Here is a 20,878-nt window from a genome sequence, read left to right as displayed (position 1 = left end):
GAAAAATCATCCTTAATTCTTTTCTCTTTTTAATCCGGTCGCGCGATCTACGACGCGATCGGCGTTCGCCTTTTCACTTACGCTCTGATCTTCCACGCTCTCGTAAAGCACTTTTTCGCCCGATGCCTCATTCACTCCTGCGCGAAGCAGATCTTGTTCGGCTGTTTTACTCTTCTGGATTCTAGTGCGTCCAATCAAAGGAGATGCTTCAGCTTTGTTCTTTTGCTTCAGCTTTAAATCACCTCGGTTAACGTTCTTCGTCATGTCGGATCGATGTGTGTGATGCCTTCTGTTTCTATTTGAAGGAGAACGCGAACTGCTTTTCTTTCCGTGTTTCTCCAAGTGCTTGTTTTTTTTATTCTTTTTCCCAGACTTCTTTTTTCTCTTATTAGTTTGGAAAATTTTCGAATGTCGATCAAAATCTTCTATATCGTCGTTCCAATTTCTAGTCGCGTATTTATGATATTCGGGCTGATTTTCAAGGATATTTGAAAAATGAAATTGGTTATCCAAATTTTCGTCCTTTGTATCAGAATCATCTTGATTTTGATTCACATCGTCGTAAAATGCATTATTTAAAATAGCTGCCCTTCTAATTCTCGATGTTTGATTTACGTACTTTTGTTCGGCAGCTTCAAGATCCTCATTACCATTCATGTTAACTGTATTCAAATTTAAAATTGATTCTTGAACATTTTTAGCATTTTGATCAGATCTATTATGATAAATGTTAAAAATATTGAGTAAATCCACAATTGAATTATTGTGCCAATCTTTTAATATCGATGAATTATCGTGAAAAGTTTGCAAAGAAGCTTGAGGAAACTCGAAATTCATATTAATCGCATCTGCCACATCTAATTTATTATTTTGACCGTGAGTTTCTTGCGAGCTAGAAATTACTGTATCATTTATAGCCTTTAGTCCTCTACTCAATCTGACATTTTCATTATTATCAAAGTCGTCATGCCAATTTACAGATTCCACAAAAGATTCATGCAAATCTTGAGAACTAATTGCTTGATTCTCCAAATTTCGTTTCAATACTTCGTGCATTTTGGGGTATTTATGATTTTCGTATGGAGAATTAGAATCCGTGTTAATTATCGACTGTTTCTCGGGAAACAAGTTATCCTTGTCTTCTGAAATCTAAACCGAGATATTATTTTACATTATCGCGATTACAAGATATAATAATCATACGCTTACTATAGACACTTTCGATTCGGTAGTTGAGCTAACAGAAACTGTACTAAGTGGGCTTCCCTCCGTCGAACTGCTCTGTTCGGAACTGCCTTTAAACATATCATCCGTGACTTTAAGCGCGAAATAATTGCTCGCTGGAGTGCTATTCGAGCCCGTAGCTATCAATCAAACATTTCGTAAAATTATTTTTAGTACGTAAATTTTTATAAAAATAACGGCAAGTAAAGCTGCAAGTATGATATTTAAAAAATAAAAAAATAAGAATAAACCTGCAATTAAAAAAAAGAATTAATATAAAATGTTTGAAGGTGACATGAATAGATGCGATTAAAGTGAAGATAAGTAAAAGTTTCTTGATGATTGCACTCAATATTTACTCATCCAAGATGCATCGATTGAGTGGCATCTCTTTTTTGCGTTATCATTTTGATTCGAGCTGAGGAATCTATCGCTCAATGGCTGTAATTGAGAGGGATTTGTATTAAGCGTATCATCTGATTCATAACGTAGCCTTTGATCGCCTCTGAGTCGAGGTCCGCTCTTTAATTCACCGTCGGACCAATCATATACGTTCTTCAACTCCTCGTAGAGAGACTCGACATTGTTTGGATCGTTCTCTTGATAATAATAATGGTCTTCTGGTCTGAAATAAATTATTAGCTCTAAACAATTCCACATATTACAAAAATACATAGTTCTTATGTATAACTTTTAATAGAAATTATTTACAGATTCTTTTTAATTAATATTTAATAATTAATATTCAACATAAAATAGTTCAAATATAAAATAGTAATAATTATATATACATACATATATATATATATATATATATATATATATATAATTATGAAAAATTAAAAATAAGTAGTTTTTGCGAGTTAGCATCTAATTATCTATTAACGATTATATAAAACAAATTTTATTAAAATAGATATATATATTTTATAACATAATTTAAAATATTTGTACTGATCATCTCCAAAATCTTCATAAAAATCTTTTGAAGCTCCCAATTTTCTGCTTTGCTCCATAATCTTAATAGGTTGAATATCTAATAAAATATTTTTAATACCATCAAGATTTACATCTATATTAGACATATATTTCGAAGGTTCATTCAAACTAATTTCTTTCTTATAGTCGTTCTCTAATGCTGACGCTGAATTTTCTTTCATCATCGACGATGCTATTTTATCTTCAAATAATTGGTCCAACCTATCAAAGATCTATTTTTTGATTATTTATATTAATAGCATCATTGTATGCATTACATATATATAGATTAAAAGATATATTTATGTATGTTTAAAATAGAAAATATTTTAAAATCTATCTTGGTGATTAATAATGATAATTTATTATTAGCTAGTCATTATTAACTAATTCGCAAAATAATCCGATTTACCATTTTGATTTATCATCAGTTGATTCTTCATGATAAGCATTATTCATAGTATCTTTGCTTTGATGACTCTTCTCCGATTTTTCCGTAGTCGATAATTGTATTTCCTTATTGAATACATTTTTTAAATTAGATTTTGATGAATTAAATGGTTTTTTATCATTTTGATCGGTTTTTGCAGTCTTATTTTTATATTTGCCGAGATCGACAATAATTTCTTCTTTTGGCTCCTTGTTCTTTATTTGCGCTTTTCTGAATTTTTCTTTCATCATCGCTTCGACATTCTCATTCTTTTTCTTCCCTATATCGCCTGGTTTACATGGTGATTTATCATCTGTGATCAATTAAAATATTAACCAATCAATTTTATAAAATATGCTTTTAGCTGTATATCTTTAATGTCAATTTTATTATGCTTACGTTCTTACCACGCTTTATCTTCGAATTAATTGAAAGTTTATCATTTTTATTTTGAATATCCTGTTTATTTATTGATGCATCGTGTCTTTGCACCTCGTCATCATCGTAATCGTAATACTCGATCATAGTATGTCTCTTTCTCCTGTAATCTCTATTGTTCTTGTATTTCTTGGCGAGTTTTTGTTGAATTAACATTTTAACTTTGGCTTTTATAGGATCAATCCTCCGTTTGGATAAAGGCGATCTCTCTCCTTCATTTTTTGTCGCTTTACTATTATCTGTAAATGCATTATACAGTTTCATATTTGCGTTATTTTCATTAAATTAGTGTCATACCTTCAAATATGTCTTCTTTATCATTATAGTCTCCCCTAAGTTCTTCGACATTCCGATATTCTTCATTATTTTCTTGTGTTTCATCTTGATTTATTGCTTCTTTCTCGATTGCTAGATTCTCAGGATCTGCTTCACTTTTAAATTCAAGATTTCCATTAAGATCGGATGCAGATCGTTTGTAACGAGCATAATGATTTATTTCGGAAATCTGAGGATTTAACAACATATGATCTTCTTCAGCTTTATTTTTGCGTTTAACTTTAATAGATACTTTTCTTAAATTTGTAGAATCAGCTATTTTATTTTGCTGTCGATTCTCATCCACGACACTTTCAATATGACTCTCTGTCGTCGTATTAAAAACTGGTATCGTGTTCTTCATTGATAAATCTCCAATTTCGGCGTCGACTGAAATTGTAGGAATCCATAATAATTTCCTCCGTAAATTATTATCGGATTCGTGATACTTGTGAGCTTCTATTATAGTTCGAGTATCTTCCTTTACATTCATAGTCTCATTTCCGTTTGACCCGAGAACACGAACATTGATTCTATCGATATCCAAATTTCCATTCGATTTATTTGCATTCCTATTCTCCGTGCTTACAGGTAAAACCATCTGTTGCTGCTTTCGCAAGTCGTAATCTACAATGTATTTCATCGAAGTAAAATCTTTCGGTACTATCAATTCACCAGACGTCTCAGACGTGCTTATACTTGCAGCTTCCGGTTCCACTGTTGCACCGACGACAGGATCAATCGGCGAAGCCGAGGAGTCTACCCTTCTTGACTCGTCGACTTCATCTTCGTTCGTCTTCATCTTTTCCACGGACGTTCCATCTTTTCCCATTTGCCGAGACAATTTTGCCGCCGTCTCTGTCTCCTGCTTTTGATACGAACGCCCTCGAGGCTCAAAGACCTTGATCACACCGGGTATCGGTTCGCGGTTTTGCTTTTGCGTTCCGTCGATCTCTCTTTCTCTCGCGGCTGCAGTTGTTTTGACGACGCAGCCCAGCAATTTATTTGTCGCGATGCCGAAGCCATGCGATGTATTTCCCCAGGGAAACTCTTTTTCCGCACCCTTTGCTTGTCCGTCATCTATGTCGAGTCGCGTTGTTTGTCGTAACGCGACTCCTAATTTCTCTTCGCCATTTTGAATTTTTAAGAATTTTTTAGAGTCATCAATATCACTATTTATTGAAAAGCGTATTGAATTTGTAACTGTGTGCGATATGGGAAAATTCATTTCGAAATTAGACCAGTTAATGTAATTGTCTGCTACATGATCAACACTTTTTGATATCTCAATTGTGGAATGTTGACTAATTTCTTTCCTGTTTGTTTTATTTATCATAATATGTTCTGGTGAAAATGTTTGAAACTCTGTTTTTGTGACTAATAATGATTCATTAATGGAATTATCATTTAAATACAGGTCCGCCTCTGATGGATATCTTAATTCAGAAATATTTGTTTTGTTTGCTATTAACGGAATAATCGTTAAATTATTAATACGATTAGTAAAATTAAATCTTTTCTCTAAAGAATACCGCGGATCAGAAATGTTTATTTTGTTTGAAATGTTCACCGAGTTTTTTTCATTGTCGTTGGAATAATTAGAATATAATTTTGTTATTTCTTCTGTATTTTGTATTATAGTTATATTTCCTAGAGTATCTTTAATCTGAGGTTCTTGATAATTATTATTCCTAGAATTATTTTTTTTATTATTTATATAATTTAAGTTTGTGACAAAACTTCTTCTACTGCGTTTATTGCGATCATGTGATGACTTCAAATTCTGTTTCCCAAAATATGATGATCCAAATTCTACTCCTTGAAAAATGCTTGACTCACTTCTGTCTTCGTTGCCTATATTTTTTGCTCTTTTTAGCCTCCGCATTGTGTCTTCATCCGGATATCCATTAGAATCTTTATCAAAATTGTATATTTCAACAATTGATCTTGGTTCATCCCACAAGTTGGACTCTCCTATAAAAATAAATTAGAACAATGATAATAATAATAATATTATAATAATAATTATTACCTTTCGAAACTATATTTATCGCTTTCTTATCACCCCACGTCAAATTATTTTTTAATTCTAACACAATTTTCTTCAAAGAGTCCAGTGATAATGATGCATTTCGAATTTTGTCATTCCTATTTGCAACTGGAGATTCCCTCAAAGCGGCGAAATCATTTGCATATATTGGATCATGCAATGATACTTGTGATTGATCCTGCCTATCAATATCGTCATGTAACATTTCATCGTTGCTCGAGTCTGAGAAATCATGTTTTGTGCTAATTTAAATCGGGCGAAAATTTCTAACGTTTTAATTATTTCAATAATACCAGAATTAATGAGAATTTCAGCAGGCTTGTAATCACGAAGCCATATACCTTCGCTGTTAGTCACTTTGAGATTCTTATTAGAATTCGACCAGTCTTTCGAGGAATGAAGACCCTTCTTTTCAGTCCAATCTTTCAGTAGCTGATCGGCCATCACTCCTCCTTCGTAGACAGTTCTATCTAACCTATATTCAAAGATGAAATAAATTTCTTACCATGGAAAATGTGTTAGCATTAGAAAATTTGTTAGGTACACTCATGAAAAAGTTAGTTAATTAATTCTATAAATAAAGTACATACATTGTTTATTTTATTCTAAAAATTAAAGAAATATTGTTTTAGAAGAACAATGAGAAAAAGTATAATTAATTTGACATCAAAAATACGCCTCTCTTATCAATTTTTCGTTGTTTATGAGACGCCGATTTTCTTAGATTATGATTTTAACAAAAGCAAATGATAATTTTATACAATACAATACATTAGTATAATTCTATCCGTTTACGTGTCATGAGATTGATAAAGAGCATCGAAGTCAGCGTTATCAGTATCTCTCTTGAATGTCATATCGTTATCTAGATAGACTCTTTGAGGGACATCGCGAGTGTTCTTCTGTCCATATTTCTTCTTCTGCAGCATCCACATCGTTTCGTAATTTCGATCGAAGCCTCTCTTGCCGCGTAACCTACTTCCATAATCGATATCAGCCCGTTCCAGGACATCCTTCGTGACGGATAACTGATTGGTATGCATCAATGAACTGTATCGGAAATATTCTTATAAAATCATTCAATAAAAATTGGTGCATTTCTAAATCGTTGTAGAATGTAAATATGAATCAAGGTTGTTGAAATTGAAACAATCTTTTCCAACTGAAGTAGACATTTCTAGCAAGTGAAAGTTCGAGTCAAGCTTATTAACTATCTGTGTATTGAATTTATTTTATTTTTTATTCATCTTCTTTCTCGCTCTCAATAAAGCAACAAGCAACATAAGCTCTTACTCATCCAGGCCAGTTCTATGATTAACACGATGCGTGGCGTGATCTATCCACTTCAACTCGTTCTGCGCATTTAGAACATCTTTCAGAAATCTATTTAGAGCCATGCTATTTTTCTCATCTTTGATCATCACAGATTCATTTGTGGGATAATTTTGGCCGCCGTCAACCTGTACGTTTAAAAGATAATCTCATAATTTAATTAATTAAATGAACATACATCAATTTTCTAATATACTTTACTGAATTTTAGAAATGTATTGTGGAATTTTGAAGCAAGAGAAAATTAACACTCATATAAGAGATTCGTATTCTCAAATGTACAGCCGCGGGCTTCAGAATGTTTTGCAGCGACATTCCTGCCGCGAAGACAACGGGATATTCTGTCGCTGACAATCCCTTAGCTCCCACCTCCGTTAGCACGTTAGCGCGTTATAATAATACCGAGTAGATGTCCTGTAACGCATCGCGTGCATACTATTTCTTCATCTTTTTTCTGACACGCTCGCGCGGCCAAAACAATGGAATTCTACATCCGGGAGCCGCGGGCACAGGGTGCGGTATTATTAAAAATTCACTCCCCCCAGCGTGGCTGAAGTGGCCTCTGGCAATCTGCATCTCATTCCCGGTGGGCCCTTGTGCCATCAGGTGGCTGGCAGTCACCACCGGCACCTAACACGCTGCAGAAAAGGGGTGGAAAACTTGAGCCTCGCAACGTGGCGGTTTCGCGGCAGGACCGACGTCTCGTGGTCGGTTCGCCGAATAAAAAAAAAAAAAAAGATCTTACACCCAATTACACGCGGCATTTAACTAAATAAAGACCCCCGCTTTCCGTCTCGCCCTTGATTTGCCTTCCGACGCTAACATAGCTCTGTAGAGAGGCAAGAATTCTTTTTATTAAACTGTCTGCGATGATAGAAGGCTTTGTTGGTTGAAGGACATCTAATTTTATTAGAATGCACAAATGTATTGCGAATATGTATATTAAACGATGTACATTATGATTAAACATTTTTTTATAGGGACATTATTACGGGAAAAAATTATATTTTATTATATATATTTTATATATATATATATATATATATATATATATATATTTATATATATATACTTTAAATTATTTGCAATTTCTTTGAATTACTTTAATCGTTTTACTTCTAAGGATCTTGTTAACAGTACTTTGAGACATTTTGATTTCATTTGTGAGTGTGACGATCCTTTTCGTGAGTTCCCCATCAATCGGCCGTTGCGAGAGTCGAGCACCGAAAGTACGGCGGGCATAATCAATCACGAGGCATTTTCGGCCGCAATACGCGGCCGAGGAGAGGAGCGGTAGACGACAGTTCGCATAGTTCCGAAACGGAAACGGTAATATCGCTAGCCTGGGGCGACCAACCCTTTGTCATTTTGTCATTCGACATAAGGACTGAGAGCCGAAAGCTGGCGGGAGAGATGTTCTGTGGCACGTCGCGTCGCTCTACACGTCTCTCGCCAAAAGAAATTAACGCTTGAGATATTAAAACGCGTTTGAAAACAAGAATCTGTCGTCGCTCTCGGTCGAATAGAGAACATTGAACATGAGATATAGTTTCTCTTATCAATCACGATGATACACTCGCTTTGTAAGAGAACTTAACAATAGAAAGTTTCCATCAAAAATTTCACACGTTATCGAATAGAAAAAAAGCACAATTCTTGATTGATTGATATTATATTAAATTAGTTTTAATTACATAAATATTTTTTTGAATCTTTACCTTGTTATCGTCACGTTGATTTGAAGAGATCACCAATTTTTCTGAATTTTTAATTAGGTCAGATCCTTCCTTCGTCACTTTGCTCCGATTACGTTTGTTAATTTCTGCCAAGCTGCATGCAGAGATGATGGCAAGCAAGACGCATACTCGAACACAAAATAATGAGAAAGAAAACGATCTGGCTATTTGGTTCATGCTGTAAAATATTATAAGAATACTTAATAGAATACTTTAAGATTATTTTGAGCAACAAAAATATTAGCATGATATAATCTCATTTACATTACTCAGATAAATTATTCATTAAGATGCTATTCTATTTAATCATTCAAGTAAGATTTAAAAAAATAGTATCGGTAAGTAAGTATCGGAAAGTTAAACGAGAATATCGACGATCGATTCTCCGACGATTTATACGAGTCGAAGAAATGGGGCAAGTCGAATTCAATTTAGCGAGCGAGCGCGCGCAAGAGAGTTCGTCACTTCATAAATCCGCTCACGGAATTGCACACGCGTATGTATATGTATGTGGCGCGCGAAGTATATAACGGGCTATTAAGTCCCGATCTCGGGAAGACATTAATTTCACGGCCGCGCATAACTTTCCTGTCACAATTTGCATTCGGCTTGGGCCTCTCGCTGGAGCGCGCGGCGGGAAATTAAAAACGTCCGATCATAAAGCCTCGAAAAAGAAGTGAAATATCATCGCCATCGCATTCTGAATCGTAATCAGGTGTATTACTAGCTGTGAGAACTCTGCGTCTCGTTCGACTTCCTCGCGAAGCAGAAAAAAATTTCCTCGCAGTCGGAAAATTCGGCGCGAAACTGTATCGCGCAATAAAAAAAATAATCGTTTATAGCTAATTTTATCATATAAAAATGATTTACATCGAGAATTGTCTACAGAATCCCTAATTATTCCTCATCGACATATTCGCGCATCTCCTCACAATTGATCACAATCATTCAAAGAGCGAGACAAATCGCAAGGTTGACAATGACTGTCTTTACTCTTTATTCGTGCCTAATATCTCCGACGTAAGCCCATCTCTCCCTCGATTATTCGCTGAGACAAAAACCGCGGAGGACCGCTCAACGATTCAACAAAAGCACAAGGAATAAAGACTTAAGCGATCGTTCCGTTCTCCAGCGATCGCGCGAACGTGAAGGGAAGAGCTGGGGAAAAGATTTCCAAGAGGGTTGGTCGTTCGGTTCCATAATCTTTCCCGGTGGAATGCGAGTCCGAGAGAACCACCGCCGCACGAGAGTGTCGTCATAAGCGTCATAAGCGAACGAACGAACGGTAGGAGAGTTGGATATTTCGTTGCAGATCGCGAATAAAGAAGCGGGCTAACGAAAAAGCAACGAAGGGTGGCGCTGAAAGAGGGAGCGGAGAAGGAGGAAGAGAAGAGTGGCGATATAATGTACCGCGTAAGAGCCATTAGGTTATTAAAAACAGTGGTCGCTAGATGCGAATAATGAACCGGCTGCTGGCCACCGAGGGGCGCGACAAAGGCGGAAAATTAGCCCTGATAACTTCACGTTTGAATGCGGAGGGTGGTGGGCGAGGAAAAGGAGAACGAAAGGAGGGAAAATGAAGCGCGCTGGTAATCTCGACTCGGCCTCTTTCTGTGATGACTGGCTTGTTCCCGTTCGTTCGTTCGTTCGCCACGTCGACTGTGTGTTAGCGAAGACATCGCGACGAAGACGTCTCGACTTTCTCGAGCGTGATCCTCGCGCGATTTTCCACGAAGGGGAGCGATACTCTTTCGAAATTAGTTTCGATGATCTTCGATTTCTTTTCGGAAATGATAGAGAAAAGGAAATCTAACAAATAAAATGATATAAAAAAAATGATATATCTATATAATTCGGTGACGAGCAGATAAATAAATTGCTTTTAAATCAGTTTATTTATCCGAGAAATTTCTATTTCAGTTCTTGGATTTGCTGATCATCTACATGTATATATTTCAAAAACACAAATAATTACTTTATGTATACGTATATATATTTAATTTTAATTTGTATATGTATTATATTTGATTTTAATAATTTGTATTCAATCATTTTTATTTTGATAGGCAATGCTAAATTTATAATTAAAAGCAAATTTATAATTTAAAGCATTCAAATTATAGTGATTTTTAGGCTTAATTTAAATCGAAGCATTTCATAAGCATAGAATATGATGCGAGCAGAAATGAACACGTCACTTGAAGCGTTATGAGAGCGGCTCTTTTTTTTTGAAATTTACCTGATATTTTGCGGCTACGAGCGCTGGATTAGCAACTCGTTTTTGCACGCACACTCATGCGCGCGCCATCGGCGATAACGTTCGTGAAAACGATCTATGTCACGCTGTGCCGATTGAATTGCGTTCGTTGACATCTCACATAACAAATTTCAACCGAACACCGATTGTTTGTCTATCGATTATCGATTTCAAATAAATATGCATAAATATGCGCATCTTCTCGTGGTATATATTTCTATCAGTTCTTTCCTTCTTTTTTTATCCGATGAAGAGAGTGACAGTTTGTTAAAGTCAGTCATCGTATAATTTGACGATACTTATAAGTATATAATTAATTGAAATGATAAATTCGCCGTTCGTGATATCCTTTTGAATAATTTATATTTCTTCGGAATAGCTTATATTTTCAAAGCAAATTGACGTAAATCCGTATTATACGAGACATCTTCAAATTACTACGTGCGACAGTAAAACCTAAGCCATCTCGAGAACGTTGCGATTAAAACACACCTGTGAAATACAACACACGCGCGAGAGCACGCGGCTCTCTCTTAGAATTAGACGCAATCGAGTTTATTTTCGACGTACAAATGAAAATTTCTTGCATTGAGAGAATTTCGTTACGAGGCTCACAGCCCTCGCAGGAAATATTCAAAGTCTACGGGAGTCGATTCCCGTAAGAGCGTGGAATAGGCTTCGCACCTTAATTTTCGCATATACGTTTTGCGCGCGAACAAACGGGCAATAAATAAGGAACGCTGCATCTAGGTGAATGGCCGATTTATACGATCGCCTTGTATAATATTCGTCTCTTTAGCACTTGCACAGACTAATCACCTCCACTTGGGACAAGGAGGAGGGAAGAGTTGAACGTAGATTTATTTCCTTCCGAATCGTAACTTAAGTATATTGAAGAAAAGAAATCTTCGAATAAGGTAATGTGTGATAATCTTGATCACACATCGCTGAATCGATCAAACGAAGCGATAATTTAGATAAAAAAATGATTTTATTGCTGCTCTCAAGTGAATTAATAAATAATTATTATAAATTTAATGCAAATAAATTACATATTACTAATAACATTATTATAAACTAAATGTTAATGTATTAAGAGTTATTATATATTAAATTATTAATGGTTATAAAATTGGAACTTTTACACGTTATCTCGTGAATAATGTACTCTGAGGCGTCAATGTAGCATAATATGAATCGCTTAATCACAAAGCTCTACCTAGCGGGCAATTAGAATGCCCATTAGTTCAATGTAGTCGCGTCAGGGTGCTCTTTCGACGATGTCACAAGTACGAGGCGAATGTCGAATGATCTTGTGCGACGTGATCAATACTCGCTCATTGGACGCATGTAAATGCATCGACTCGTGTACTGCAATGGGCCAATAGGCGTTTTGTTAAACTCGAGGCCGAACTTTTGTCGTAAACTATACGCTTTATACGCGGATCGAGAGAAAACGCGGCACGCATCTGTGCGGGACGATTAGGCGGTAGGAGAGGGAGGAGGGGGATGAAAAGGGAGTGAGGAAGAATCGGTGGAACAGGAAGGGGGAGGAAGAGTGATACGGGAAGAGGATGGAAAGGACGGAGAGTGAGGAAGGCGGAAAGAGCAAAGAGGAAGCGCAGAGAGCGGGGGATGATACGCGGGGGTTGGTTTCAATTAGGAGGCAGTAACTCTCCCGGGCATTGTTCATTTCACTCTAGATTTGTATTCCCCGTTTGTTTGTTCCTGTCGCATTTACGTTAACCTGAGCAAAAGCGAGCCACCATGCGTGTATACGCGATCAGCCCAAGCGGAAAAGACGAGGCGGGAAAGGAGGTGCACGATGACGGTTTCGGCTCTGGTTTTCAGAGCAGGCTCAGAGCGGAAAATCAGAACAGTGGAAGTGCAAATGCGAATAAAGATAATATATTATTAACTTAACTAAATATTCCCTTTTGGATCTGAATTATAAGTATTTGGATTCGTTTATGTTTCTGTAAGAATTGAATTTTATTATCGTCGTTCCTTCAGAAAAAGTAAAATTTCAGGAAAGATTTTAACGAGATTTTAAGATTTTTCTTGTTCAAATTCAATCATTATGATTGATAATGCAATCGGGGAATCGCGAAGCGCTGAAGAGCAGACGCGCTGAATTTCGTTTATGTCGCCTGGAACTAACGATCCATTAAACGGCCCCCTCCTCCATTCGTGGCGATACGCGACGTTATTCACTTCATTAATAACCGATAAGCTCTTCCGACCATTACGTGGCCCGTACGCGAGCGAGAATTGATAGAATTCATTCACTCGTGGATTTAAGTAGCGTGCAAAGGGAATTCGCATATCGTGCGAGCGCGCGACGTTGACCGCGCGTTAATGGAGGATGCCGATCGTGCAAAATTACCGCCAATTCTTCATAATGTTGCATTCGCCGATGGAATAATTCAGGCAGTCTCTATTAACGTGGCTATGACAAAAATTGCGAATCGAGCATCAAAGTTGCATCTGCCGTATTGTGAGATACGCTATGGCAAAAAGTTTCTAATTTTTACGACTACCTTCACGCGAGCGCGTCAGCCATCAGGAGATGGTAGCTTACAGAAGGTATTACGAGATGGTACAAACGGCACGCGGGGCCGGGCGGTAAACAATTCGAGGCATTTTAATGGGGCCCCCAGCGGGCCATAAGCAGAACGCGAAACTAACGCGCGCGTAAAGGAGCGACTTTCTTTCGAAACGAAGGTGAAGAAGCCTTATCCCTTAAGACCACCGTACGACCGTCGAAGGAGTATACGTGCCATAACGTGCCTTCGATCTCGGATGAGCCTTACTCTCGACTCTTGATCTGCCCGGACTTGTCTCGTTTTATTTTTCTTCCTTTGTTTGTCGCAGCAGAGCCAAATCCGAAATAAATTTGTAGACAACGCAAGCTCGTATTTAATGTTCCGAGACGACCTTCGGTTCTTTTCACGATACACGCCTTTCTCGATACTTTGCTGTTTTTATCCTTGAATATTATGTCCATGATTTTGGAAGCAAATTATTAACGATCTATCTTATTAGAAGCGAGTAATAAACTCGATCAATTTAATAACAAGTTTTAGAACAAGTTCTTTAATATAAAAAAAAAAAAACTATATAAAAAAATTATTGTTGAACATATATTTATTTATCAAATATAAAATTTATATATATCATAATTTTAATATATTTCTTAGAACAATATACGAATGAAAATTACAAATATTTTACATGAATGGAAAAAAGTGATGTTAACGCCGAGCTTATTCGCCACTATAAGCAAGTAGAACGTTTTTTCTGCTCTAAGTCACTTAACATTTTGCATTCGTGAGAATTGCGCCGTGGCGCGAATTTTTATTCCTGTTCACTCGAAATTTTAGATGGAAGAAACCGAGTCGGCTCGAGCGAGCTTTAAACGCACGATGCTCTTAAGGGTTCGTTCACAAGAACGATCGTTGTAGCTCCGAGTGTGGTGGCGTCTAAACGAAATACGATAAGCACTTAGCCGGGCCGTATCTATCAAGCATAACCCTTATGCCGCTGCTTTGAGGGTGTGGTGTACCCTGGGGAGAGAGCCCGGGCGCAGGACAACCTCCTGGAATTTATACTACGGACTTCGCCCTCATCCTACCGCGGCTTTATCACTTATTCATATAGCGTTGCGCGAGGAAAAGTTGCCCTAAGTGCCTATAAACGTTTAGTCACCGAATGTTTCTGCGTTTCCCGCATCCGCGCGATTCGATATCATTCGATTCCTGTCACCGTGGACTCGGTTGATGCAAAGTGTAACGTGATGATATAAGCAACAGTTCGAAATGACACAGGAAATTTTATTCTCAATAGTAAGTAGAGATGCCAAAATTATATTTTGAAATAAAACATAGGGTTGTGTCTTTACGTTAATGAAAGCCACAATAATCATTTCAACATTTATTTATTAATAACATGTCATACAGAATTTTATCCAAAGGTTTTTTATCGCAAAATTGCAACTCATTTATATCTTTTTATATTAAATAAATTATCTATTAAAAAAAATCATTGTATTTTTAATTGTGTCTAAATTTTATGTAGTTGTAATAAGAAATTTATTAGGAAATATATTATTTGGCTTTATATATGAATTATGATATAACTGTACAAACACAACTCATATATATTCGATGATAAAAGATGCGTTGGATACACAATAATCGATATACTCAGACTTGATTATCATGTAATGGAATGTAAATGCTAACACTCTCTCTGGCTCAGTCTTGCGGTTAAGTAATTAATTTCATTATGACGGAAATATGCAGGAAATACCGCTTTTAATAAGAGGATTCTTCCATGTAATTGGAAACAATCGCGGATTAAAATATCGATGTTCGTACTAATGATCCATTTTCGTTCAACGATCTGCGTAATATTTGTATAATTAGTCAAGACTGGATAAACCTAGGATCTAATGATGCTTATCATCAGATCGCTGCGGCGCAGACGGCGTTACAGACGTCGCGGTTGAAATGATATACGATTTCGAGACGGCAAAATCCCGTATGATTCTCCTTTGGGGTATTTCTTCAAATTCTTATTCTTCATATCACGCACCATCACGAATTCTTTCTATCTAAACTCAGAATTATTTTCACACGTTTTATGGTGGATTGCTATTTCTAAATTTTACAAATATGATTGAATTCATAAATTAATTAACAATAAAAATATTTGTTCCCCAGAATCTTTGATTACATGACATGCATAGTTTCAATCATATCATTTTGTGACGATTAACGTAATGATTCATACTGCGTAACTTAATTCGCAGCAAAGCAAAGTGCGATGTATTTACATTGTAGATATAACTTTTAATATATTTGACGAAAATAGAAATTAAAAACACGGGATTATCTATCTGAATACCAAACGAGAGAAGGGAGGAAAGACCACCAAAGGGTGGTTACAGAAGAACAGGGTGGAATTAAGCATCTCGCTTGAAGAGACTTCAAGTCACTTCAGCATCGTCCCTTTCCTTCCTTTGGTATGGCAAGGATTAAAATCTGCATTCTATAGCGACTCCTATCCACCCTCGTTCTTCCGATATTAAACGGATGTTACGATACTGATCGTCTCGTATGAGTTTCCTTTTGCTTTTTATCAGAAATCACGATACACGAGTTTTTACATAAACAATATACATAAACAATATATATAATATTACATATATATTTTAAACTGATATAGCTAACATGATTGCATATAAGCAATTATTGTTTTACTTTATTAATAACTATTTACACAAAAAGAATGTTCTCTATAAAATTATACATACATAAAAAATTGAATTAAAATAATAATAGGATTATAACAAAATTCGATAAAGTTGTTATTATTACTGCATTACTGCATTATTACTGCATTATTACTGCCGATTATGCAAACGGTGATTTTGACGATGCTTTTTCCATTACGCGATATTGCGCGTTCGGTTATCTACGCGTTGTGCGTCTGTACCAGTATCAAACTGTCAGAGCGTTTGACAATTCAGGAAATTACCGTATCACGACAGGAGCTAATACTACTGATTACATACAACTCGCGCCTCGGTATCGCGGCGACAAGATATCACGCGCGTGTTACACAAGACCCTTCAAGCACCTGACTTCGATTATTCACAGTTACGATAGTAGAATCTCGAAAGATGCTCCCTCCTATGTAGAACAATAAGATTGCTTAACTATGTATTACATAGCAAAATCTCAGATTAAATAGCTTTATGCGACATTATTTACCAGTATAATATATCTTAACATATCTTCTTTGTTCTCAATTATTTTCTTGCTCATTCTTATTTGTGCTACAAGACTTTTGTTATCTTTCTTAAAGTAAAGTTAGATTCTCGACTCTCAGCAGCGACAGAAATACAAAAATACCAAATAACAAAGCGAAAAATTACGGGAATCATCGGGAGACCAAAAAGGGCAGCTCGCGCGAGCGTATATTTTCGCGTCTCTGGTCATTTTCCCCACGAGAGAGTACAGAGAAACTGCAAATTATTTTCCAGTCGTTCGCCCGATAACCCCCCCGGATATATAACGGGTGATCCGCCGAAATTCCCAGCGGGCGAAACGAGCGTCTCATACAGTCGCATCGGCAGCGTCAGCCACGTAGATGGCCTCACGAAATATCCCGCCTTATGGTGATCCCATGGCACATCCGACGCCCTACGAGTACATCCCCATAATTCGTCCGTCGCACTTTAGCCCCATGCGTTCACCACGAATATGTTGCGCTCAAGCTCTAATGGTATTGGATCCGCGATCTTTATGCGTTTCGAGGTGCAGTAATCGAGAATAAAAAAAGTCTACATCTTGCTTTAGCAACAACAGAAAGTTAAAACGAGACATCAAATTTACTGTCTGTTCGCGATTTGCTTAAATGACAAGTTGCCTAAATTAAAAAAAGAGATGTATAATTTATTATGTTTTAAGACATTAATTTACAAAGATATATAAATACTCATTCTTCTAATTTGAATTGAAGCAATATTTGAAACAATTTTATTTCTATTTTCACGATTTTTCTCCATCAAAATTTAAGTATTTCTTGAAAACAAAGTTAATAGTTACATTATAAGAAAAAGTTCTATTTTTTTGTATGTATATAATATAGTTATTTTTTTATTTGTAAAAGATTATATGTATTTTAATATTTCTTCGTGAGTAAGATACTTCTTATTTTCTTCAGCAATGGTATCGCAACTTTGCGAAGCATCGATTACGTCTCTCCTTGAAAGCACCCCTCGTTACTTGATATCACTTGAAATCTCATAATTAGTGTCCGATAGCACTTGAGTGGTAGCGATTTTCCAGGTCAGTGCACCGGGAAAACGCGGATCTGACTCGCATTCCCGCCGTATCTCCATCATCTCCACCATCCCCATCAGAAAATTCTGTAGACATTTCCCCGATCGGTAAGCCTTTGCTTACTCTCTGCACCCAACCTTGTCGTCACTTTTTTCATTATTTTTCAGCATTCGCGCCGGCAAATGTATCTATGTCCTCGAGCGCGCTGCACCTTTCATCTCTCGTTTCTGCAGGCGGAGCACTTATACACTACGTACCCTCTCGGCTGCGTCCCGTTTTCCCGCCACCCCTGTTTTGGCCCCTTTTTTGTCCCCTGGCACTCCTCGCGACGTCCTCCCTCTGCGCCTTTACTTCGCGTCACACTCGACTTCCTCGTCTTTCGTCTCCTTGCCTCCTGCCTGTCTCATTTGCGGGGAACGGGAATGCCACCGGGAACACAATGTTACGAACTAAAATACATCGTGATTTTAATATTTTTAACTCCTTTATAATCCGCTTTGCATCTACGCCGAGAGCCGGTAATGTCGGCGACATACTTTAGTGTTCCATTCTTCTCTCTTTTTCTCATCGTCAAACCGCGGTAAAATTGAACTGCATGCTGATGGCTGCAGCTGCAGCTTGCAACGGCTACGGAAAACGGTTGCACCGATGGCGTTCGCGCCTAGTAATTTCACCATTCACTTCTGTCTACCAACAACGTAATATCATATCCGAAACACAGTTTTCTTCCAGTCATTTTACATAGCAATTTAGGTCGCGAATGGATTCCTACATATACAAGCTGGAAAGTCATTTGCACAACATTCCGAATAATTTTCCCGATGCTCTTCACGTTGCATGTCGTTGCCGTTATCAGCGATATCTTCAAAATCTTCATTCTGATTCACCAGTTGCAGGCATCTGACATGTTTCGCGAACGATTATCGCATCCTATATAAAGATCGCTCAACGATCGATCAGGAATTATGTAAGATATTTAAATAGAAACGTAAAAGACATTGCTTTAAATGCATCGAAGGGAAAATGACTTTGCAATTTCTAGACATTTGTATTTGAAATCGCGAAAATTGATCAAGCGATTTACGGGATGGTGACTTTTCATGTTCGTGCGGAGTAAGGCACTTTCTAAGTACAGGTAAAACCGAGGCAAATCCTGCGATCGGATCCCACCAGCGGTCTTTAAAGGGATTTTAGCCGGCATGTCGTTACACGCGGCAGGCGGACTGCTAAGTAAAGATTGCAAGGCAAAGGGGTTGCCGCCTTAATCCTCCCCCGAATGTCTGTTTGTGGTATTACCGCGTTAAGGGAATGAATCTCCAAGACACCAGCCGTCCCACACCCTCGCCATCTCGCGCGCCCCGCAATTCGTATTACGCATCCGCGAACGGTTTCGAATTCACCGCGATCTTGACAGCTGTTCTTGATTTACTTAAATTATTCTCGCTCACTATCCGTCATGACGAATTAATTCTACGCGCAATAATAACAAAGCACAGTACGCATCCTGTGCATTTAATCGACGCACGAAAGGTACATATATCACCATTCATCATATTTATCATAAAATTATAATGGTACGATTTTAAAGATTTTAATAGACGTTATTTTTACTTGAAAATATTTGAAAATAGAAAAAGGCTTAATAAAAAAGATTTGTTTAATCATGTGATTAAATCTTTTCATTATTTTAATAAGAAGATTCAAAAATATTTAGTACTTATTCATCATCTAAGCTTTTGAAAATTTACGATATCGATGTAATTGATTTCATTAACAATTACAATTGTTTATTATTTTACTTTATCTAATCTGTACTCTTCTGCAAAGGTTTTTTTTTTTTTTTTAAATCAAAACAAGAAAAAAAGTAAGCATTCAATTGATTTAATAAACTAATTTAATAGAGTTTAGTTTGACAGACAGTTGATGAAACCACGCTCTTTGTCGTGACCTATTGCGAGAAATCGAAGATAGCTACAAAACTCGAAACGACTGGCAAAGGGTGGCGGCCTAAGGCTCGCGTTTTAAGCAGGCGGCCGGGACGGCCGCGTTTCTATTTGCAATGTGTAACGGCAAACAGCTCGATAGCTGCTGCGCTCCGCGCGAATTTGAATGGTAGGCTTTCTGGTAGCAAGCGCTATGTGCGGCGGTGCCGCGATGCCGCGGTGGCGGCTGTACGCGTGGCATACATTCCGAACGCGCGGAATCATGCCGGTTGACACGCCGTCTTCTGACGGGACGAGGACGTTCCCGGTTGCGCCGGAAACGCAACGTCCGGCGATAATGTCCGTCAACAGACGACGATGCGACCGTTCCACCAAACAATGCGCCATTGTTGCCAACTTATTCCATTACAGATAACTCTCCCGTTCATTGTCTCCTCTCTCGCCCTCTCTCTCTCTCTCTCTCTCTCTCTCTCTCTCTCTCTCTCTCTTCCTTTCTCTTTCTCTCTTTCTCCTTCTCCCTCTTCCTCTCGTTCGCTCACTTTTCTATCCTGCAGTTTCGCAACCCTGATGCTGGTCTTCCCTCTCATTCTTGAGCCTCGGTTACAAACCGTCACCCTTCTTTCTCTCCTATTTTTCCTCGTACTTTCTGCTTCTCATCTCTCTCATTTCTCTCCACTCTCATTCGCTGTCCTTCTTGGGTCCTTTTTCTGCCCTTTTTCTGTCCTTTGCCTTATTCCTTTTTCGTGCTGTATTTCTCTTTTGCTTCCATTTTGCTCCTTATTCTTCTATTGCCCATTCTTCAACGACCCCATCGTGATACGGAAGACCTTTCTCCATAGCTAAAGGGTGCACCTGAGATCGCGGTGATAAAAGAAATTGTGCCAATAAGTATGCCCTCGTCGATAATTGCATCAATCATTTGTGGCTGGTTAAAAGGAACCAGCGTTAATGTACTCACATGCTCGAGATGTAGTTAACTTTTTATTTAATCTCCTTTCACGAAGCTACAACGATTCCGTTGGATGACACCACCGGAAGAAGCTATGCACTCGCCTCGATGTCTTCGCTATTATCTCTGTTTTTTTCATAGCGTTCCAGAATATCATGAACCCCTTTAATTAAGATGCCACTCGCAGGTGTGTATATATATATATATATATATATATATATATATATTTGTTTTAATTTTAATTTCTCAGTAAATATATATATATTTACTGTAAATATGTATATATTTATTTATTCATTTTTTTTACCGAGATATTAAAATTAAAACAAATATATTTAATCCAATAACAAAAAAATTTAACAACAAAAGATTATT

General features: G+C 37.2%; 1 protein-coding gene across 1 annotated transcript in view; it reads right to left on the bottom strand.

The window, feature by feature from the left end:
* LOC105432052 (uncharacterized) overlaps nucleotides 1-20,878 on the bottom strand; it is a 31,637-nt gene that overhangs the window by 7,018 nt on the left and 3,741 nt on the right. Inside the window, exons 2-13 of the mRNA XM_089076457.1 lie at nucleotides 8,486-8,681; nucleotides 6,729-6,895; nucleotides 6,231-6,485; nucleotides 5,777-5,910; nucleotides 5,418-5,657; nucleotides 3,368-5,359; nucleotides 3,040-3,309; nucleotides 2,615-2,945; nucleotides 2,179-2,424; nucleotides 1,584-1,849; nucleotides 1,210-1,364; nucleotides 82-1,149 (exon numbers count right to left, since the gene is read on the bottom strand). Coding sequence (XP_088932583.1) covers nucleotides 82-1,149; nucleotides 1,210-1,364; nucleotides 1,584-1,849; nucleotides 2,179-2,424; nucleotides 2,615-2,945; nucleotides 3,040-3,309; nucleotides 3,368-5,359; nucleotides 5,418-5,657; nucleotides 5,777-5,910; nucleotides 6,231-6,485; nucleotides 6,729-6,895; nucleotides 8,486-8,680 — 5,319 coding nt within the window. The 5' untranslated portion in view covers nucleotide 8,681. The remainder of the gene's footprint in view (nucleotides 1-81; nucleotides 1,150-1,209; nucleotides 1,365-1,583; nucleotides 1,850-2,178; nucleotides 2,425-2,614; nucleotides 2,946-3,039; nucleotides 3,310-3,367; nucleotides 5,360-5,417; nucleotides 5,658-5,776; nucleotides 5,911-6,230; nucleotides 6,486-6,728; nucleotides 6,896-8,485; nucleotides 8,682-20,878) is intronic.

This window comes from Pogonomyrmex barbatus, unplaced genomic scaffold, assembly GCF_055798465.1.
Source record: "Pogonomyrmex barbatus isolate J1 unplaced genomic scaffold, ASM5579846v1 scaffold2, whole genome shotgun sequence".
Lineage (NCBI taxonomy): Eukaryota > Metazoa > Arthropoda > Insecta > Hymenoptera > Formicidae > Pogonomyrmex > Pogonomyrmex barbatus.
Note: the sequence above shows the minus strand (reverse complement) of the source record. Positions and strands in the feature narration are given on the sequence as shown.